Raw genomic sequence first — 20,569 nt, 5'->3', positions numbered from 1 at the left:
GGCGTCCTCTCTTCCCCTCTCCGACTCCACAGGACGTTTCCGCCTCAGCGCTTAACAGACAGCTACGCTATCCAATCAACCGCTGGGATCCCTTTTGGGCCCACCCCGCCGGCGGCCGCGCAGCCACTGGGAGGCTCCTGCCGAAGCCCGCGGGGCTCGCCCCGCCCCCTGGCCGCGGCGACAGCCAATGGGGAGCGCGCGCGGGGGACGTGTGCGGGCGTCTCCGCCATTTTGTGAGTCTATAACTCGGAGCCGTTGGGTCGGGTCCTGCTACTCCGGCGCCTCCACTCCGTCCCCCGCGGGTCTGCTCGAGTGCCATGGACGGGTGAGTCGGGGCGCCTCCGTCCCTGGGCTCCGGGCCCCCGGGCCGCCCCGGTCTCCGCCGCCGCCGCCGTCGCCGCCCCGTGCGCGCGGCGCGCTCCCCTCCCCCCTCCGCGTGGCGCGCGGGAAGCGGGGTGCGGTCGGGGTCTCCGCGATCCGCGCGCCCCGGGACCCGCGCCCCCCGCGCCCCGCGATCCGTCCCGGTCCGACCCGGTCCGCTCCGGTTCACTCCGGTCCCGGGTACGGCCCACGCGGGCCCTGCCGCGCCCCTGTCCGCCCCGCGCGCGCGCGCCTGCGCAAAGGCCGGCCGGCTCGTGCGCGCGCGTGCGCGTGCATGCAGGACCGCGGGGACGCGCGTGTGTTCCCGCCGCGCGCGGCCGGGCTTAGGGGTTCAGGGGGACCCGGGGCAGATCGCGGGGTTCTCGGGGCTCCCGACGAGCCGAGCGCAACCCCGGGGCCGCGGTCGAACCCCTCTCCGCCCGGGGCGCACCCGGCCACGTCGGCGCAGTCACGCGCGCGGGTTGATGAGTAACCGGGGCGGGAGGGAGGCCCTGGGACTCTTTGTCTCGGGGCCCGGGTTCCCTGCAGGACCATGGTGGCCCCGCTAACTTTGTGTCTCCTTCCCCACAGCATCGTCCCAGATATAGCAGTTGGTACCAAGGTAGGTCTCCCTTGTTCGCTGGGCATGCTGGCGGGTGGCCGCGGGGTGGTGGGTCTGCAGGTGCAAGCTCTTGGGGTGGACCCTGGCAGGCGGGTATCGGGAGATCCGCGGGGTGGGTGGCTGGGCATGGACCCAGGCAGGTGGGTGTCGAGCTCTTGGAGGTGGGTGGCCGGGCATGGACCCAGGCGGGTGTTGGGAGTTCCTGGAGGTGGGTGGCTGGGCATGGCCCAGGCGGGTATCGGGGCTCCGGGGCCAGCCTGCTCTGGCGCGGAGTTGAGTTGCTCCCAGAGTGCAGTGCTGCTGGGTTCCTGCTCAGGCTGCTCTTGGCCCCGGGTGGGGGTGGGTGAGGCTTCCTGTCCTCCCAGGCCTGCCTGCCCAGCCCGCTGGGGGCTTCCTGAGCAGCCTGCGGCCGGCTTCCGGCCCACTGGTGAATGGTGCCCTGGCATGATGTGTCCAGGCGGGATCAGACCCAGGTGGGCCGGGGAACGGCTCAGGGTTCTGCCTGTGTGGTGCGGCAGCCTGTGGAGTACTACCCAGATGAGGGGCAAGGCCTGGGGGCCCGGGAGGCTGAGGCCGACGGTTGTGGGCACGCCCGCCCGCCCGTGGGAATGCCCGTGGGCGCACAGCCAAGGAGGCGGCCCCAGGATGCGGCCCCGCCCGCCCCCCCTGCCCAGCCAAGCTGGGATGCCGGGAGCCCTGGGCTCCGGAAGGACAGACCTTTGTGGGGTGAGCTAGCTTGAGGCTTGTGTCTGTGTGGCTGTTCCCTGTAGGTTCTGGGAGGGGGGGTCCACATTGCCCCTGCTAGCCCATCTTCCCTGAACAGCAGATCTAGTCCTGGTTCCCGGGGCACTCCATGTCCCCTGGGGAGACGAGATGAGCTGCCATAGCTCTCGCCTGCGCACTTCAGGGTTCCAGTGCAGCAGAGGGCTAGTTGGGGCAGGGCGGGCCAGGGGCTGTGTCCCTGATGGCTGGGGGGCCTGGGAGACCTGGGAGAGGACCCTGGGTGCGGTTAGGTGCCCGGCCTGTGGTGTAACCGAGTCCTGCCGCCACTGTGGGTTCCAGTTTCACCTGAACAGACTGGCTCTGTTGCCTGGAGACTCCACCCCCAGCCAAGACCCACTCTGGAGAAGGGCCACTGCGGGCAGAGGGGACATGGGAGAGTGTGGTGCCCTAAGCTGCTGCAGCAAGCTAAAGCGGGCTGTATTCACAGTGGGGTGGGGGCCTGGGATGCTGCTGTTGGGCAGTGATCATAGCAGGGTTGGGGTTAGGAGCACTGGGTGCTGGGGTCATGCTGGGGGTTAGGAGCACTGGGTGCTGGGGTCAGGCTGGGGGTTAGGAGCACTGGGTGCTGGGGTCAGGCTGGGAGTTAGGAGCACTGGGTGCTGGGGTTGTGTTGGAGGCTAGCAGCACTGGGTGCTGGGGCCAGGCTGGGGGTTAGCAGCACTGGGAGCTGGGGCCAGGCTGGGGGTTAGCAGCACTGGGAGCTGGGGTCGGGGTACGGGGCTTGGAACGCTGGGAACTGGGGTCAGGCTGGGGGTTAGGAGCACTGGGTGCTGGGGTCGGGCTCGGGGTTAGGAGTACTGGGAGCTGGGGTCGGGGTACGGGGCTTGGAATGCTGGGAACTGGGGTCAGGCTGGGGGTTAGGAGCACTGGGTGCTGGGGTCGGGCTGGGGGTTAGGAGCACTGGGAGCTGGGGTCGGGGTACGGGGCTTGGAATGCTGGGAACTGGGGTTGGCTGTTGGGGGGCTTGGGGTGCCGCCTGCATCGCTGTTTCCTCCCACTCGTAGCGGGGATCGGACGAACTCTTCTCTACCTGCGTCTCCAACGGACCCTTCATCATGAGCGGCAACTCAGCCTCTGCAGGTAGCTGCCCGCTGGCCCTGGGGCCCTGGGAGAGGGGGGCTCCCTGTCTGAGGAAACCACCCTCCTCTTGCTTTAGCCAACGGCAATGACAGCAAGAAGTTCAAAGGCGACAACCGGAGCGCAGGTGTGCCATCCCGGGTCATCCACGTTCGCAAGCTGCCGGGCGACGTGACGGAGGGCGAGGTCATCTCCTTGGGACTGCCCTTTGGGAAGGTCACCAACCTGCTGATGCTGAAGGGCAAGAATCAGGTGCCTGGGCTGCCCCACGCGTCTGGGGAGGGGCACCAGGGGGCCCTGAAGGACTAGGTGCTGGGGTCGGGCCTGGTCCACTCACCACGATCACCCACAGGCCTTTATCGAGATGAACACGGAGGAGGCGGCCAACACCATGGTCAACTACTACACCTCGGTGACGCCCGTGCTGCGAGGCCAGCCTATATACATGCAGTTCTCCAACCACAAGGAGCTCAAGACTGACAGCTCCCCGAACCAGGCGGTGCGTGGGCGCCGTGGGCAGGTGGCAGGCAGGGGTTCACTGCTCTCCATAGAACCAGGCGGTGCGTGGGCGCCGTGGGCAGGTGGCAGGCAGGGGTTCACTGCTCTCTCTCCATGGAACCAGGCAGGGCAGGGGCTTATTGCACTGTCTCCGCAGCGGGCCCAGGCAGCCCTGCAGGCTGTGAACTCCGTACAGTCGGGGAACCTTGCCCTGGCTGCCTCGGCCGCCGCTGTGGACGCGGGCATGGCCATGGCTGGACAGAGCCCCGTGCTGAGAATCATCGTGGAGAACCTCTTCTACCCAGTGACTCTGGATGTGTTGCACCAGGTGCGGGCACGGGGGCCGGGCACGGGGGCCTGCGGCCCAGACATGGGCTCCCGGGCTCACGGTGTGCGCGCCCACAGATCTTCTCCAAGTTCGGCACAGTCCTCAAGATTATTACCTTCACTAAGAACAACCAGTTCCAGGCACTGCTGCAGTATGCGGAGCCCGTGAGCGCCCAGCACGCTAAGCTGGTAAGGGGTCCCCAGGTGCCCCCCCCCCAACCTCTGCCTGCCCACTCCCTTCTCTGCAGTCCCACCCCTGGCCGCCCGCTAACTGTCCCTTCCCCACAGTCCCTGGATGGACAGAACATCTACAATGCCTGCTGCACGCTGCGGATCGACTTTTCCAAGCTCACCAGCCTCAATGTCAAGTACAACAACGACAAGAGCCGTGACTATACCCGCCCAGACCTGCCCTCGGGGGACAGCCAGCCCTCACTGGACCAGACCATGGCCGCCGCCTTCGGTAAGGCGCCGTCCCGCGTAACCCAGCTCTAGCGTCAGGTTGCTGAGGGTCAGCCCAGCCAGCACCCAGGAGGCCCCAGCGCACCCAGGAGCCGGCTCCTGCCGCTCCTTGCCAGCCCTGCCCGCACTGCGCAGCCCAGGGCCTGGCGCGGTGGCGGGTGTGGGTGCGGTGATTAGTGTCTCATTTATTTCTAGGTGCGCCTGGTATAATCTCAGCCTCTCCGTATGCAGGAGCTGGTTTCCCTCCCACCTTTGCAATTCCTCAAGCTGCAGGTACTCCACACTTGTCTCGCCCCACAGCCGATTGTGCATGTCCACGCGGCCGTCCCAGCGACGGGCCGGCTTCCCGGGAGCGGGGCAGGAGCCACAGGGCCCCTGCCCCCAGGGGGCGTGGCGTGGCGTGGCGTGGCCAGGGCAGCTAGACAGGGCCGGGCGAGAGCCACGGCGGCACTGACCGCGCAGTGTTTGGTTCCCTTCAAGCAGCTCGAGGACCAGGACGCGTGGTCTCAGGGCCCTGTCCCCCCGTAGGTTGACTCAGTGTGGCCTGGTAAGCCAAGGAGCATGAGCGGCGGGCGCAGGCGTGCGTGCCCGCCCGCCGCGGCGTCTGCATGGAGCGTGGGCGCCTGTGGCGCAGCGAGGTGTGTCTGTGCAGGCCCTGCTGGCAGAGGGCACTGTCGACTTCCTGGACCGAGGCTTCTGTGCTGTGGCGCATGCAGCGGGTCCCAGCCCAGCACGCCGTGCTGGGAGGAGGGGGTGTCTGCAGCGAGCCCAGCTCGCCGGCTCCACAGCCCCCCTCTGCATGAGGCCCAGCCGGCCGGGCGCGGGTGCTCACCGCCTCACCGCCCCCTTCTCTGCAGGCCTCTCCGTCCCTAACGTCCATGGAGCCCTGGCCCCTCTGGCCATCCCGTCGGCGGCGGCGGCGGCGGCCGCGGCTGGCCGCATTGCCATCCCGGGCCTGGCTGGGGCAGGGAACTCGGTGCTGCTGGTCAGCAACCTCAATCCGGAGGTACGTGGGCCTCGGTTGGCGGGGCTCCCAGGGGGCAGGGGATGGTGGGGAGGGGCCGAGGGGGGCCCACGGGATGGCGCCGGGCCAGCCTCAGGCCCTTAGGGGCTCTGCCGCCTCCATCTCATATCTGTACTTTGTCTGATGTGTCTCCTCTCCCGAGACGGCTCTGAGCACTCCTGTTCTCCTTAACATCTTGGTTTGCGTTTCCCGTCCCTGTGTCTGGAGTGGCCGTAGTTTTCTGACACCCCCCACGAGAGATCACTGGAGCTTAGCCTGGCGGGGAACGGCAGGGGGAGCTGTCGGCCAGAGCCTGGCTTCCAGGACAGCCTGGGCCGCTTGGGGATGGCCCCACGCCCCCACATCCTCCAGGGTGGGCAGGCTGACGGTGCCTGAGGCTGCAGGGCGGGTGTCCCTGCCTCAGGACATGGTGTCCTCCAGCTAGCTTAGTGCAGTGCAGACAGGCCTGCGGCCCTGCAGGGGACTGCCCTGCCTTTGGGGGCCTCACCTGCCTGGCTGCGCCTGCCTCAGCAGGCCCCGCGGAGCTCCTCCTGTGTGCGTGCGTGTGCGTGTGGCATGTGCGGGCGCGTGTGGCTGGTGGAACGCTGCCCTGTTTTCTGATGTATTACTGACCTGTGTTTTTGCTACTTTTTTTCTTTTCTCCCCTTCCCCTTTCCCAATTTTTTTTTTCCTCCCTGATCCGGAATTTCTTTGCCAACTGACTGCACGGTACTTCTGCTTCCTGTTGTTGCTTGAAACAAAAACAAACCATAAATAAACAAAAACAATCCCCCAACCCGCCCTCCGGACACCCGCCCCTGAATATTAACATCCTGACAACTGCGTCATCCGCCAACCACTGCACGCCCGCGGGCTCTCTTCGTGGCGGACGATGGCTCTTCGTCCCCCGGCTCTCCCTCTCCCCTGTCCCTCCGCTGCCTTGCTCTGCTGTCCCTTAAAGAGGGTCACACCCCAAAGCCTCTTTATTCTTTTCGGTACGTTATCGTTCTCACTTTTATTACTTGGTTTTCGTGCAATTTTCGGTTTTACGCCCTGCGCAGCGTGTGGTCTGGCGGCTCCCAGCCTGTGTGCTGGGCCCCCTAAGTCGCGCGTGGTTCGCCGCCCCGCATGCTCCCGGGGACTAACCGAGCCGGGGCACGCGGAGGGGCGCTGGGCTGCAAGCCAGCAAAGCCGGCCGGGCCTGGAGAGGGGAGCGGGGCTGGGGGGGGCTGGCGGGACTGGGCGGAGGGGGCGCTGGCACTCAGCAGCTCCCTCTCCCCCCGCACCCCGGCTCTTGAAGGCGTGTACGGAGATGTGCAACGCGTGAAGATCTTGTTCAACAAGAAGGAGAACGCCCTGGTGCAGATGGCCGACGGCAGCCAGGCCCAGCTGGGTGAGTGGCTGCTGCCCGGGCTGGCCTGGGGCACCGTGCCAACCGCTGCCTGCTCACACACCTGCCCTCCTCCCGCCCCCAGCCATGAGCCACCTCAACGGGCACAAGTTGCACGGCAAACCCATCCGCATCACGCTGTCTAAGCACCAGAGTGTGCAGCTGCCCCGCGAGGGCCAGGAGGACCAGGGCCTGACCAAGGACTACGGCAACTCGCCCCTGCACCGCTTCAAGAAGCCTGGCTCCAAGAACTTCCAGAACATCTTCCCGCCCTCTGCCACCTTGCACCTGTCCAACATCCCGTGAGTGCTGGGACGTGGGAGATGGCATCCTGCCTGGCTGTCCCCCTGCCTCCCCATCAGGTCTGGGCCTGACGGCCACCCCCGCTGCCCTCTACAGGCCCTCTGTGTCTGAGGAAGACCTCAGGATGCTCTTCTCCAGCAATGGGGGTGTGGTCAAGGGCTTCAAGTTCTTCCAGTGAGTCAGCTCTGCCTGTCCCCTCTGCCCGCCAGCCTCCCCTGCCCTGTCCCCTCTGCCCGCCAGCCTCCCTGCCCTGTCCCCTCTGCCCGCCAGCCTCCCCTGCCCTGTCCCCCTTCCCCACCTATCCTCTCCCATCCCCTCGTCCTCCAACACCCTCCCGCGGCCGTGTCCCCTGCCACCAGCCTCACCCTATTCTCCTCCCAGGAAGGACCGCAAGATGGCCCTGATCCAGATGGGCTCCGTGGAGGAGGCCGTCCAGGCCCTCATTGACCTGCACAACCACGACCTGGGCGAGAGCCACCACCTGCGGGTCTCGTTCTCCAAGTCCACCATCTAGGGGCGGGGCCCCGCGGGCCGGGCTCCCCTCAGAACTTCCATCATTCCGCAGAAAGCCACTTTAAAAAAGCAGCTCAAGTGACCTTAACAGACCAGAGATTTTATTTTTTTAAAGAGAAATCAGTTTACCTGTTTTTAAAAAAAAAGAATTAAATCTAGCTCACCTAGCTCACGGCGTGGTGGCAGGCAGCTGCGGCAGCGGGCCCCGCCCTCGGACAGTGCCTTGTCCAGGCGCCCCGGCGCGCGGCCTGTGGGGGGCGTCCTTGTGCCTTAGACCTGCCCACCTGGGCCGACCCGGGACCCCCAGGACCCTCCAGCGGGCATCCCCACCCCACAATCAAGTGACATGATTGCCGCCCCCAGGGCGCCCCCTGCTGCTTGGCTTTGGAGCCTGCGGTCTCCCGTGACCAAATACTCCTGCTCCGTTTATATGCAAGAGATAGTTTTTAAGTAACTTTTTATAGCGTGATACAGTGGTATGCGTGTATCTGAACTTGTATGCTCTACTTTGTATTTTATTCTTTGTAACTCGGCCACAGGCAGGCCCGCTGCTGCGGCCTGCGCTGCCTTGACCCTCCGCGCCGCGAAGCGAGCCCCTTCAGGGTTGTGCGTGTACTCTTCCTTTGCAAATTTTGGACCAAAGTTTTGTTTCTGTTTTTATGTCTGCCTCTGGTGGTGGGACTAACTCGAGTCTTACGGCCCTCCCCCCCCCCGGGCGGGCCGAGGGGGTCTCCCTGGAGTTCGCTAGGGTGTAAATATTTATAGTTTTTTATACCTGTCGTGAGGCGGCAGCGCGGTTTCTATGGCGGCAAATGTATATTTTGGTTACGGCCTCGGCAAGAACTCGGTTAGGCGAACAGCCCCGCACCTCCTGTAGGCCTCCGGGCCGCTCCCGCGTGGACTCAATAAATTTTCTGTATCCTGCACCCCTGGCCTCCCTTCTTTGCATCTCACTCACCCCTGGAACTCAGGCGCAGCCTCGCTCGTCTGCGTGTCTTTATTGGGTCGCCCCGCATGCACCGCCCCCCCCACCCTCGCCCGCTCCCCCGCATGCTCAGTCCTGGAAGCGGCGGGCAGCCACCCGCCGGTAGTAGCCCTCGGCCTCGGCCGCCTCCCCAAGCGCTGCGCGCCGCAGCGTGGACTCGCGGCTGGCCGGCCCCAGGACCCCGTCGGCCGCGCCCGGCGGGGGCAGGCCCTCACCCGTGGCCAGGTTGACGGTGGCCACACCGGTGAACCGCGGCTCCTCCTGGTCAACGTCGCTGACAGAGGACCCGGGGGACACACCAGCTGTCTTGACCCCGCGGAAGCCTCGCGCCAGGTCCCCCAGCTCATAGGCGCCCTCGCCCTCCACGCCCTTGGGCCCGCCACCCGCTGACTTCCACTCCCAGGGCGCGGGCGCCGCCGACAGGTGGACCACGGGGTGGTGCGGCGCGTGGGCGTCGATGGTCACGATGCTGGCCGAGTCGCGGTCCGACGGCGAGCGGTACTGGGATGAGTCGGAACTGGCGCTGGAGGATGAGGCGGTCTCGGCCGCCTTGGGGCTTGACGCGCCCGGGGCCTTGGACATGGCGATGACCTGCAGCAGGCGCGGAGGGTTGGCCACGCGCGTCTGCGAGCCGGGCGCGGGCGCGGCGGCGCCACCCTTCTCGGCCATCAGGAGCCACTTGGCGCGCACCGCTGCGCTGCTCTTCGGGGACAGGCCGGCCCCGGGCGCTGCGCCCTCGGGGATGTGCACCAGGGGCTGCGGCCCTGCCCGCGGCGGCAGGACAACCCGCGGCCCCAGCCCCGGGCGCGCCTGCACGGTGGGATACAGCGAGGGCGGTACCGGGCCACCTTCTACCACCTCCTCTGCCTCCTCCTCTTCCTCTTCTTCCTCCTCTTCTTCCTCCTCCTCCTCCTCCTCTTCCTCCGCCATGGGCTCCGCAGGCGCCCGCAGGTGCGCCGGGCTGCCCTCATCCGGCAGCCCCAGGCCGCGGCCCTCCAGCGTCTTCTGCTTCCATTCGCTGATGAGTTGCTTGGAGCGCCCGGCGTCCAGCGGCACGTGAATGGTCATGTGGCGCCGGGCGGGGTCGTCCAGCGACGGCGTGCTGGCGCGGGGCAGCGTGTTACTGAAGGTCACCATATGCTCCTTCACCATGGGGCTGCGCGGGGCCAGCAGGTCGGCGTCCACGCTGGCCCTCTTCAGGCTGCCCAGGGGCGTCTTCTCGCGGGCCGCTGGCCTCGGTGCCCCCTCCAGCCGCCCGGCGCCGCCCAGCTGGTCGCTGCTAGCCGACTTGCTCTGCCGGTACACGGAGTCGTGGCCCCGCTGCGTCAGGGCGCGCAGCGCGTCCTTGGTGGGCGCCGCCGTCGGGGCCGGTTTCTCAACCTGTGGGGCCTGGAAGTTGCCCACGGCGTGGCAGGCCTGGGGTGTCGGAGGGGCAGGGTGTGTGAGCCCAAGGCCCCAGGGGACGGGAGGGTGGGGGCGTTCAGGGTACCCTGGGCCCCGGCCCACGCACTCACCAGGTAGGCAGCGATGCCGGCGCCGATGAGGAAACCCGCATAGACGTCCACGGGGTGGCTGCGGTACTGCGTGACCTGCGTGAGCCCGCACACGCCGGCCGCGATGGCGAAGGCGAACACCAGCACGGGCTTGAGCAGCTTGGTGGCGTCCGAGATGACCGAGTTGAAGTACATCTGAGGGCAGGAGGGGAGCGGGGCGCTCAGCAGGCAGGCCTGGGGCAGGGGTGGTCTGGGGGGCGGGCTGGGGCACTCACCGACACATAGACCGCTGCGAAAGCTGACAGCGTGGCGTGCTGCGAGGGGAAGGTCTTCCTGGAAGAGACCGCGTGTGAGACCCCCCCGCGTGCCCACCCCAATGCCCCCGCCCAGGGGCACCTGGCTCACCGCGCTGACAGGATGGCGTGTGTGTCGTGGCCGGAGCAGATGTCCTGTGTGATGTAGGAATTGGCCTCGCACGAGGTGCCCAGCAGCGTGTAGTTGGGCTTGCAGACGGTGAGGAAGAAGGGTGCATGGTAGCCGGTGGCCAGCTGGATGACATCGGTCACCAGGGCTGTGGCACAGAGGCCGAACACGTGCACGCCTGTGGAGAGGGCGTGGTGGTCGGTGCTGGGCCTGAAGGCAGGCAGGCATGCATGCGTGCAGGAGCAGGGTCACACCCTGGAGTGGACGGCAGGCCTGGATGCATGCAGGAGCGGGGTCAGACCTGGAGCGGACACCAGGCGGCTCAGCATGCGGCGACTCACCCACGAAACGCACGGTTCGCCGCAGGAAGGAGCTGAGGCTGCAGCCGCCGGCGCTGATGCTGCCCTCGGCTCCGCCGGGGACGGCCCCGCGGCCCCACAGCCGGGACTGCAGGCAGTAGAGCAGCCCTTCGCCGAGCATGATCTGCGGGCGACAGGAGGCTCAGCCGGGCTCGGCGGGCAGCGCGTGGCAGGCCGGCCAGCTGGGCACTCACCGAGGCGGCGGGGGCGGCGAAGGCCAGGCTGAGCAGCATGAGCAAGGGGATAAGCTCCTCACTGGTCTCCACGTAGGGCATGGACAGCGAGCGGTCATAGCACTGGAAGCCCACCTTGGCCGGCTTGAAGACGTCCGTCAGCTCCAGGAAGTACAGCGACACCACGGAGGACGCCACGATGGGCAGCTGCGGGGACGGGGATGCTGCGGTCAGCCTGTGGCCCCTACTTTGGGACCAAGCCTGTTCACCCCCCAGGTTTCCTGAGGCGTAGGAAAGCCTGCAGTTGGGTCCCCACCAGAGAGGCGCCCCTCAGGGGGCAGATGGTCTCCGTCCTGCCCTGTGGTCCTGGAAGGGGACATGCCCACAGGCAAGGTGGCCCCAGAGAAGGCGGAGGAGCCACTGGCACTCGTGGGTGTCAGCAGGCAGCTAGTTCCTCCAGGGCCTTGGGTACGCCCCCTTAGGGAGCCCGCTCCAGCCACGTGAAGGCCCGATCTTTTTTTAAAAAAAAGATGTACTTATTTTAATTGAAAAAGCACTGTTACAGAGAAGGAAAGACAAAGATCTTCCATCTGCTGGTTCACTCTCCAAATGCCCAAAATGTCTAGCGCTGAATCCGCCCAAGGCCAGGAGCCAGGAGCTTCTTCTGGGTTTCCCATGGAGGTGCAGGCTTCCAAGGCCTTGGGTCATATTCTGCTGCTTTTCCAGGCCACAAGCTGGGAGCAGGATGGGAAGTGGGGCTGCCGGGACATGAACCGGTGCCCACATGGGATGCTGGTGTTGGCAGGTGGAGGATTAGCCCTTTGCACCATGTGTCAGACAGACCCTGAGTACTCCTCCCCATCCAGCACCCCACAACCTGGAGAATGTGGGGTTCGAGAGAAGTCAGCCGCCCATGCTCCAAGTCCTACACGGACTGGATTTTGTATTTGTGAGAAACATTCCCAGGTGAAGACATAGCCTGTGATGCAGGTTCAAGTCCTGGCTTCTCCATCTCCCATCCGGCTCTCTGCTGATGCACCTGGCCAGGCGGTGGAGGATGGACCAAGGCCTCTGGCCCCTGTACCTGCAACCAGGGAGCTCCCCATTGGGGCCTGAACCCACTCTTGTAGGGCTGAGCTCACACACAGGTGCCTCGCTGGGCCTGGGTACAGGAAGGTGCAGGGTCCAGCCGCTGGGGGCAGGGAAATGCTGCCGGCGGAGACCCCGCCCCTAGCAGAGCCTGGCGGACCCCTACTGCAGCCCCTCGGGTCCTGCCCCGCCCTGCCCCCTCCCAGAGGCTGTGGGATCCCCCTGGGGATCACCTCTCTTCCTGCCAGGCCCAGCCCCGCACCCTAGCGCCTCTTGGTGTGTGCACTGCCACCAGCTCGCGGTAGTGGCTGGGGGAAGGACGTTGCAAGGGCCGGAACGCACACCCCCACCTCAGGCAGCCCCCCTACTGCTCCGGAGCCCCCCGCCTCCACCCCGCTGTCCTCCCACCAGCCTCCAGCCTCGGGTGGACAGGTGAGCTCCGCCTGCAGCCCCCCGTGCCGCCGGCCCGGTGGTGGGCGCGCCCCCTGCTCACCTCCACGAAGTAGAAACAAGGCAGCAGCGTCATGCTGTCCTTCGGGGTCCTGCTGGCCTTGGCGGGGAGCATGGTGCCGCGGGCGTCGCAGGCCGTGGCTGCAGCGCGGCCTCAGGCTGCAGCTCGCGCGAGCGCCGAGTGCCCGCGGCCCCTCACCTGGCGCGGTGCAGGGCGCACAGAGCCGGACGCGGGGGCCGGGGGGCTCGGCCGCCTGCGCGCGGGGCGGGGCTCTTTGTCTCGGCGGCCGGGGGCGCCGCGCGCGTCCGTGCCCGGGCCTGGAGCCTGGCGCGCCGTCCCCGCCTCCCGCGCGCGGGCCCGGGGCTTGGGGTCCGCGCCTCACGGCCGCTCCCGACGTGCCCGGCCCCCTCCCCATCGCGCGTCTCCATGGCGAGCTGGCGGGCGGGAGACAAAAGAAGAGGCGTGGCGGGGGCGGGGCCCCCTTTGCCGCCCCGCCCCTCTACCCCGGGGTCCCCTCCTGCGCCCCCCTTCCGTCCTAGGGACCGCTCTGTGCCCGGAGTCCCCTTCTTCACCCTGCGCCCCCATCCACGGGTCTTCTCTGTCGTGGGGTCCTCGCTCTCGGGGTAGGGGCACCCCAGGTCCAGACGCGCACTTAGCGCGTGCCCCTGTGTTGTGTGTGTGTGTGTGTCTCAAGGCCCTGTCCAAGAGACCTAAACAGCAGGGTTTGCAAAATTTGCAAAATATAGTTTTAAGTTTATTTTCAGTCTTTATTGCAAGGCGCAGGAGAAAGAGCTCCCCACCTCTGGGTCTCCCCCCATGGGTGGCAGGGACCCCAACCCTGAACCACCTGCTGCCTCCCAGGGTGGGCGTGACCCGGGAGCCAAGGTGTACAGGGCCTCGCGTGTCCCCAGGAGCTGGGCACCACCAGGTGCACGTGAGACCTCGTCCTGGGGCACCAGGGGCTGTATGAGGTGGGGCAGGGAGGGGGCAGCGGCCTGCACCCCCTGGGCTAAGGTAGACACTGCCGGGAACTGCAGGATGTCACAGAGGTCCCCAAGGCCCAGCCTGGCCTTTGGGGGGGGGGCCGGGCCATGTACTGTCACACTGGCCCCCAGAACACTGCCAGCTGCCCTGGGAGGCCCACAGCCCACCTAGGAGTGCCAGGACTTACTTGAAGCCAGCTTGGGGGGGGGGGGCGGAGTGTGCAGCAGGGACCCCGGGGTGCAGGGCCTTGAGGTCAGCATCGGGGAAGCAGAAACCCCTGAGGGGCAGCAAGGACTCTGGGGCGCTGGACCCCTGCACCCACCAGGTGGGGGGACCCAGAGGAGCTCCTGGCTCCCGGCTTCTACTTGTAGACCCCAGAGGATGGGAGACGTCTGTCCCCTCTCTCTTGCAGCGGGGGTGGCCAGTCCTTGAGCCCTGCACGCACAGGGGAGACCCCGAGGGAGCCACTTCGGGATGCCAGTCGCTCCTCATTTCCAAAGCAATCAAGGTTAAAGTGACCGTTTTTCGGAATCTTTTTATCCTGGTGTTGTGGAGCACTCCCTCCCCGCCCCTTGCCGGGCAAAAGCTGAGAGCGGGACTCGAACCCAGGCGCCTCGGCTGTGGGCCGGAGCGCGATGGCTGCCCCCCCGGCCCGCGTCCATCGGCTGGTCACTCGGAACCCGGCCGCGCGGTGTGGTTGGCCAGCCTGCGTGTCACTCAGAGGGCGGGACCCCGGCCGCACAGAGTGGTTGGTCTGCCTACCTGCCTGTCACTTGGGGTGGGCGGGCTCCGGTGTGTGGTTGGTCTGTCTACCTGCCTATCACTTGCGGTGGGCGGGCTCCGGTGTGTGGTTGGTCGGCCTGCCTGTCATTGGCCTTGGTCCCGCCTCCTCGCCCAGGCTCGCCCTGCCTCTCCCTAGCGGCCGCTTCCGGAACTGAGCGTGCCCGCTGCCCCAGCGAAGTGACCGGATGTGGGGTGCAGGGTGTGTGGGGGGCGAGGACACCCTTCCTTCCCAGGTGCCCCCTGCAGCCCCTGGGCGCTGAGCTCCTGGCTCCCCGATGCAATCACCCAGGGGGTGCTGACCCTCCTCCTCTCTCAGGGGAGACAGGTTGCTGTGCTCTGAACACCTGGCTCCCCTGGCTCCCCTGGTGCCCCGCACCCCTGCTGTCCAGCTGGGATGGGTGCGTGCAGCAGGCACCTCCCTGGGCAACGCCTGTCTGGCCGTTGGCTGCGTCCCCTGCCTCTTCCCACAGCACCCGGGACGTTGCCCCTTGCAACAGCCTTGGCAACTGGCAGTTGCAATGGAAACATCCTAGGGGGGCAGGGCGGCCAGTGTGGGAACCCCTTGGCCCTTCCTGACCGGGGTTCCCAGGGGGTCCCTGTCCCAGCCTGGCCGGATCAGGGCAGTGGAGTGACTGAGAGGAGGCCCCAGGCCAGGGCTGAAAAAGGAGGTGACTCAGCCTCGCCTGGCCCCGTGAAAGGCTGGCGTTCTGGTCAGGCAGCCAGGTGAGGCCACTGTTTGAATGCCCCGGGTAAACTGAGGCCCATAGCACAGGTGGAGGGGACCTGAGCCTGGTCTCTGGTCTGTCAGGCTTGGGCAAAAGAGGAGGCTAGAATGGCAGGTGAGTGGGCTCTGGCCATCACCTGGGACACACTTAGGACATATGTGAGTTACACCTGGGACATGCATGAGACATGTGTGAGAAATGCCTGGGACATATGTGGGACACACCCATCACACGAGATATGTCTGTTACATAACATGAGACACAGCTGGGACACAGCTGCACTACCCACGCTGAAGGCTGCTCTCATCTGTGACGGTGGCCCTGTTGGCGCCCACCCGCCCTGGGCTCCCCTGTCAGCCCCTGCCTTGTGCCCCACCCTGGGAACTGGGAACAGGCAGGAAGTGAGGTTGCCTGCAGGTCATGTGGCAACCCAACGGCCTCCCTCCTGGGGGCACTATAAAGAGACCAGGGAGGGTCCCCCGGACACAGCCTAAACCCCCCGCCATGCTGGCTGCAGTCCTGCTGGGCTTGCTGCTGGCCGGTGAGCAGGGCCTCACGCCCTCCCTTCTTCCTTGGGTCCCTGGGTGTCAGCTGGCTAGTGGGAGCAGGATGAGTCAGGCCCTGGCTGAGGGTAGGTGTCCCTGGGTCCACGGGCTGCCAGCAGAGCAGCCCCTCATACCTGCTCCCGGCCTTGCATTCCCAGGCCCTGCACTGGCCTCTGAGATCGTGGGGGGCCGATCAGCCCGGCCCCATGCCTGGCCCTTCATGGTGTCCCTGCAGCGCCGGGGCGGCCACTTCTGCGGGGCCACCCTGATCGCCCCCAACTTCGTGCTGTCGGCTGCACACTGCATGAATAGCGTGTGAGTGGCCCTGGGCAGGGGGAGGGCACATCCAGGACCCCTGGTGGGTCTGTCCTGTGTACCCACGGGACCCGCCGGGCTCCATGCTGGACACTCCATGCACTGCTCGTCCCCTGCCCTCCAGGAACTTCCGGTCGGTGCAGGTGGTGCTGGGTGCCCACAACTTGAGGCGGCGAGAATCCACGCGACAGACCTTCGCCATCCGGCGCGTCTTCGAGAACGGCTTCGACCCCATAGACTTGCTGAATGACATTGTGGTCCTGCAGGTGCGGATGTTGTGGGGTAGGGGCAAGGCCTGGGGTGCGGGAAGCAGCCCGGCCGGGCACCCCTGCATGCAGACTGAGGGGGGTTGAGCATGGGTGTGTGTGTGTAACCCACGCAGAGCTGGAGGGCTGCCAGTACTGGGGTGGGGTACGGAGCGGGAGGCAAAAGCTGGGCCTGCTTGTCAGGGGGTTCTGCGTCTAGGCGCACCCTTGGCGGCCACACTGGGAGGGCAAGGGGAGCCGCCCACCGCCCCTCCAGTAGCCCACGCCCCCTCTGTTCGCAGCTCAACGGCTCAGCAACCATCAACAGGAACGTGCAGGTGGCCCGGCTGCCGGCCCAGGGCAGCGGCGTGGACAACGGCGCCCGGTGCCTGGCCATCGGCTGGGGCCGACTGGGCACGCACCGGCGGCTGTCCCGCGTCCTGCAGCAGCTGAACGTGACCGTGGTGACCTCACTGTGCCGCGGCAGTAACGTGTGCACGCTGGTGCGGCGCCGGCAGGCTGGCATCTGCTTCGTATGTGAGGGTCAGCCCGCTGTGCGTCCCAGGAAGGGCTGGCCGTCCTGGCCACCCAGCCGCTGACCGCCTGCCTTCACAGGGGGACTCCGGTGGGCCCCTGATCTGCGGCGGGCTGGTGCAGGGCGTCGACTCCTTCGTCCGTGGCGGCTGCGCCTCAGGGTTTTACCCCGACGCCTTCGCCCCGGTGGCACAGTTCTCCGACTGGATTAAGTCCATCATCCATCGCAGGGACCTCGCGGACAGGCCCCGCTGAGCCTCGCATGGCCGCTGCCCCCTCCCAAGTGCTTGACACAATAAAAGCCCCCCCCCCTTGTTTTGTAGAACGCGCTGCGGTCCCCAGTTGGGCATCTCTTGGGTACGCTGTCACCAAGTGGCGGCAAAGTGAGTGAGCTGGGGCCAGGGGTGAGCCCCTTCCCCACTGTCCCGTCCGGGTGATTGAATGTGTCCAGGGCGCCTGTGGCAGCCACTGACGGACAGTGGGTGTGGGGCTGACCTCAGGAGATACCACTCAGGGGTCTAGCCCACCTTGGTTGTCCAGAGCTGGAGGTCACCCCCCGGCCCCTACCTTAATCCCCAGTTCCGTCCACACGGGCTCTGTGTGCGGGAAGCTGTGGTACCAGTTGTTGGTTTCGTAACTGGCAGCGCTGAGGTTACACAATCCGATCGATTCCCTAAGCGGCCGGCTCCAGCTGGGAGGCCAGTGGGTCCCACACTTGGAACTGAGTGCATGACCCAGACCCCAACCTGCTGTCACGCAGTTCCTCTCACTCTGCCTGGGAGGCGCGGTGGGCTGGCTCTACCACGCACAGGCAGGCCAGGGGAACCAGCACCTCGCCACATCTCAAAGACTGAGGTGCCTCATTCTGCGGGCAGGTGCCTCCATTGGCTGTCCCCCCCCCTCCGCCAGGCTCCTGTCTGCCCCCTTGCCACCCTCCCTCCTGGCGGGCACAGAGACCAGGAGACCTGCCAGACGTCCTGGCCCCTGCCGCGCAGGGAGAGGAGGGGTTGTTTACAGCCGCAGGCTCAGGGGCGATTGTGAAACCCGGGTTTTTTAGGGTGGGAGTCTGGGGGGACGGGGCAGGCGGGAGCTGTGGAAATCTGTCAGGAGATATCCCGCCAGGCCTTGGAGAGGAGGGAGGAGGAAAGTGGGGGGGCGGCCGGCTGGGCTCCTCCCCCAGCACGGCTGCCTGGAGCTGAAGCGCCCCAGGACACTGCCCCTCGGCACAGCGTCCCCAGCCGGTTCAGCATGCAGAGGGCGGCGAGCTGGGCGGCTCTGGCGCTCCTGGGAGCGGCCCTGTGCGGTGAGTGGGCCCGGGGCAAGCACGACGGACCCTAGCCCAGCAGCCGAGTAGCAGAGGGAGGCGGTGCCCGCGGGGATGGGGGGCTCTGAGCCGCACCAACAGAGGAAGCTGGGGTGTCCCTCCCGGGTGGGCCGGGGGTTCACGCTCTGCCGTCCGCCAACCCGCAGCCGCGCAGCCCCGTGGCCGCATCCTGGGCGGCAAGGTGGTGCAGCCCCACGCGCTGCCCTACATGGCGTCGGTGCAGGTGAACGGCACGCACGTGTGCGGTGGCGCCCTGGTGGCCGAGGAGTGGGTGCTGAGTGCCGCGCACTGCCTGGAGGACGCGTGAGTGGGCCGCGCCCGGGGCGGGACGGGAGGACCCGGGGTGCCCGGAGTGGCCTGGCTCCGACCGCCGCCCCGCTCCGTGCCCAGGGCCGGAGAGCCGCTGCAGGTGCTGCTGGGCGCGCACTCGCTGTCGCAGCCGGAGCCCTCCAAGCGCCTGTACTCCGTGCGTCGCGCGGTGCCCCACCCGGACAGCCACGCCAACACCACGGAGCACGACCTGCTGCTGCTGCAGGTTCGGCGCCCGCGTCCCCAGTGCCCTGCCCCGCACGGCGGTGCCCACCCACAGCCCCCGGGCCGCTCGGCTCTAACGTCCTTCCTGCCCGCCGCCCGCAGCTGGCCGAGAAGGCGCTCCTGGGCCCCGCCGTGCGCACTCTGCCCTGGCAGCGTCAGGACCGCGACGTGGCGCCCGGCACGTTGTGCGACGTGGCCGGCTGGGGCGTGGACAGTCACGCGGGTCGCCGGCCCGACCTCCTGAAGCACGTGCAGCTGCCGGTGCTCAACCGGACCAAGTGCAACTGGCGGGTGCACCACGACGGCGCCGTCAGCGAGCGCATGATGTGCGCCGAGAGCCAGCGGCGCAAAGACACTTGCAGGGTGCGCGGGGCAGAGCCGCCGGTGGGGTTTGGAGGGTTGCGGGCAGCAGGGCCCCCCGAAGCAGGGGCGGGGTGAGACTGCTCAGGGAGAGCTACGGAGGGGCCGGGAGCTGGGGACGGGGGCTTGGTGATTGACAAGCACGGTTCTGCCCACGCAGGGGGACTCCGGGGGTCCGCTGGTGTGCGGGGGCGTGGTGGAGGCCGTGGTCACGGCTGGCTCGCGCGTCTGCGGCAACCCCAAGAAACCCGGCATCTACACGCGCGTGGCGAGCTATGCGGGCTGGATCGACAGCGTCCTGACCGCCGCGGCGGGTCTCGAGGCGGTGACCACTGGGGCGGTGCCGGTCGAGCAATAAAGGCGTTCCTCCCTGAGCGTGCGTGGCCGCTGCGTGGACGCGGGACCTACCCTATGTCTGCCGGGACGCGCGAGCGGCGCCGCGAGGGAGTAGGGGCTCCCCAACCCCCTGCTCTGCAGAACGCCTCCGGGGTGAGGGGGCAGGGACCCCAGTGCGCACACTGCGGGCACCCCGGGTGAGGGACCCCCAGGGCGAACGCTGCGCCGACCCGGGTGAGGGGGCAGGGACCCCCAGGGTGCACGCTGCGGGCGTCCCGGGGTGAGGGGGCAGGGACCCCAGTGCGCACACTGCGGGCACCCCAGGTGAGGGACCCCCAGGGCGAACGCTGCGCCGCCCCGGGTGAGGGGGCAGGGACCCCCAGGATGCACGCTGAGGGCGCCCCGGGGAGGGGGCAGGGACCCCAGGGCTCACACTGCGGGCGCCCCGGGGTGGGGGGGTGCAGGGACCCCCAGGGCGCACCCTGTGAGTGCCGGGGTGGGGGGTCAAGGAGGGACACAGGGGTGCGGCTCTCCAGCGGTGGCACAGGGCGTCTAGGAGAAGCGGCCTGGGACTCCCAGTGGGTGCCCAGGTTCCCACGCCAAGAGGTGGGGAGGCGAGCCCACAAGGAGGGCAGGGCGCACTGTGTGAGGAGACCGTGTCAGGCGTGCTTTGTCCCGGGTTAGGGTCACATGGCAGGAGTGACCCTGCTCCCTGGAATCTACCTAGGAGGCAGCCTGTGGGAACCGGGTGGACTTTCCCCTGGGCCGGGCTGTCCACTGGGCTGGACTGTCCCCCCATGCTGGCTGTCCCCCTATGCTGGCTGACCCCCAATCTGGGCTGTCCCTCCATACCAGCTGTCCCCCAAGGCCGGGTTGTCCCTTGGGCTGGGCTGTCCACCCATGCTGGGCTGTCCCCCAAGGCCGGGTTGTCCCTTGGGCTGGGCTGTCCACCATGCCGGGCTGTCCCTTGGGCTGGGCTGCCCCCATGCTAGCTGTCCCTTGGGCTGGGCTGCCCCCATGCTGGGCTGTCCCTTGGGCTGGGCTGCCCCCATGCTAGCTGTCCCTTGGGCTGGGCTGCCCCCATGCTGGGCTGTCCCTTGGGCTGGGCTGTCCACCCATGCTGGGCTGTGCCCCAAGGCCGGGTTGTCCCTTGGGCTGGGCTGTGCCCCAAGGCCGGGTTGTCCCTTGGGCTGGGCTGTCCACCATGCCGGGCTGTCCCTTGGGCTGGGCTGCCCCCATGCTGGGCTGTCCCTTGGGCTGGGCTGCCCCCATGCTAGCTGTCCCTTGGGCTGGGCTGCCCCCATGCGGGGCTGTCCCTTGGGCTGGGCTGTCCACCATGTCCGGCTGTCCCCCATGCCGGGCGTCCAGCGGGAAGGAGGGACTGTCCTGGCGCTGGAAGCCTAGTCAGCCTTCAGTCTGGCTGACTGGCACTCGTCTCAGCCTATCAAATCCTGGAAGGTGGGGCGTCAGCCAGTGAGAGGCCGCTTCTGTCAGCGGTGGGCGGGATGGGGCGGGGTGATCGGAGGGAGTGTCCCTGTGTCAGGGCGGGGCGCCTGCTCTCGTCTGGCTGACT

The 20,569-nt window shown here is 67.5% G+C and overlaps 5 protein-coding genes across 6 annotated transcripts in view; 3 read left to right on the top strand and 2 right to left on the bottom strand.

Moving 5' to 3' along the window:
• Positions 1-195: 195 nt before the first annotated feature.
• Positions 196-8,264, top strand: PTBP1 (polypyrimidine tract binding protein 1). 2 transcript variants are annotated; one of them, XM_058657730.1, is made up of 15 exons: positions 196-325; positions 952-982; positions 2,770-2,845; positions 2,922-3,094; positions 3,195-3,341; positions 3,498-3,668; positions 3,746-3,856; positions 3,956-4,130; positions 4,325-4,402; positions 4,987-5,135; positions 6,094-6,127; positions 6,433-6,525; positions 6,608-6,824; positions 6,922-6,999; positions 7,207-8,264. In XM_058657730.1, the coding sequence occupies exons 1-15, from the start codon at positions 318-320 to the stop codon at positions 7,337-7,339; spliced, it is 1,674 nt and encodes a 557-aa protein (XP_058513713.1). In that variant the 5' UTR covers positions 196-317; the 3' UTR covers positions 7,340-8,264. The 2 variants fall into 2 exon arrangements, with proteins under 2 accessions (XP_058513713.1, XP_058513714.1); XM_058657731.1 differs by lacking the exon at positions 4,325-4,402 and having other exon boundaries at positions 198-325.
• A 128-nt stretch (positions 8,265-8,392) lies between these two features.
• Positions 8,393-12,728, bottom strand: PLPPR3 (phospholipid phosphatase related 3). Its single transcript, XM_004595683.2, has 7 exons — positions 12,354-12,728; positions 10,793-10,978; positions 10,581-10,722; positions 10,222-10,417; positions 10,092-10,149; positions 9,838-10,011; positions 8,393-9,739 (listed from the first exon to the last, which is right to left on the bottom strand). Exons 1-7 carry the CDS (start codon positions 12,423-12,425, stop codon positions 8,393-8,395), a joined length of 2,175 nt encoding a protein of 724 aa, XP_004595740.1. The 5' UTR covers positions 12,426-12,728.
• A 1,025-nt stretch (positions 12,729-13,753) lies between these two features.
• LOC131478458 (neutrophil elastase-like) lies at positions 13,754-16,744 on the top strand. Its single transcript, XM_058657927.1, has 5 exons — positions 13,754-13,803; positions 15,507-15,663; positions 15,788-15,929; positions 16,211-16,441; positions 16,524-16,744. The coding sequence occupies exons 1-5, from the start codon at positions 13,770-13,772 to the stop codon at positions 16,695-16,697; spliced, it is 738 nt and encodes a 245-aa protein (XP_058513910.1). The 5' UTR covers positions 13,754-13,769; the 3' UTR covers positions 16,698-16,744.
• An 845-nt stretch (positions 16,745-17,589) lies between these two features.
• On the top strand, positions 17,590-19,035 carry LOC101525706 (complement factor D). The gene is made up of 5 exons (XM_004595953.3): positions 17,590-17,745; positions 17,913-18,069; positions 18,157-18,301; positions 18,403-18,663; positions 18,821-19,035. Exons 1-5 carry the CDS (start codon positions 17,691-17,693, stop codon positions 19,016-19,018), a joined length of 816 nt encoding a protein of 271 aa, XP_004596010.2. The 5' UTR covers positions 17,590-17,690; the 3' UTR covers positions 19,019-19,035.
• Positions 19,036-20,432: 1,397 nt separating this feature from the next.
• Positions 20,433-20,569, bottom strand: part of LOC131478414 (phospholipid phosphatase-related protein type 3-like) — a 2,363-nt gene continuing 2,226 nt past the window's right edge. The window contains exon 3 of the mRNA XM_058657643.1: positions 20,433-20,447. Coding sequence (XP_058513626.1) covers positions 20,433-20,447 — 15 coding nt within the window. The remainder of the gene's footprint in view (positions 20,448-20,569) is intronic.

This window comes from Ochotona princeps, chromosome 33, assembly GCF_030435755.1.
Source record: "Ochotona princeps isolate mOchPri1 chromosome 33, mOchPri1.hap1, whole genome shotgun sequence".
Classification (NCBI taxonomy): domain Eukaryota; kingdom Metazoa; phylum Chordata; class Mammalia; order Lagomorpha; family Ochotonidae; genus Ochotona; species Ochotona princeps.
The sequence above is the reverse complement of the archived record's forward strand: the minus strand, read 5'-3'. Positions and strand labels throughout refer to the sequence as shown.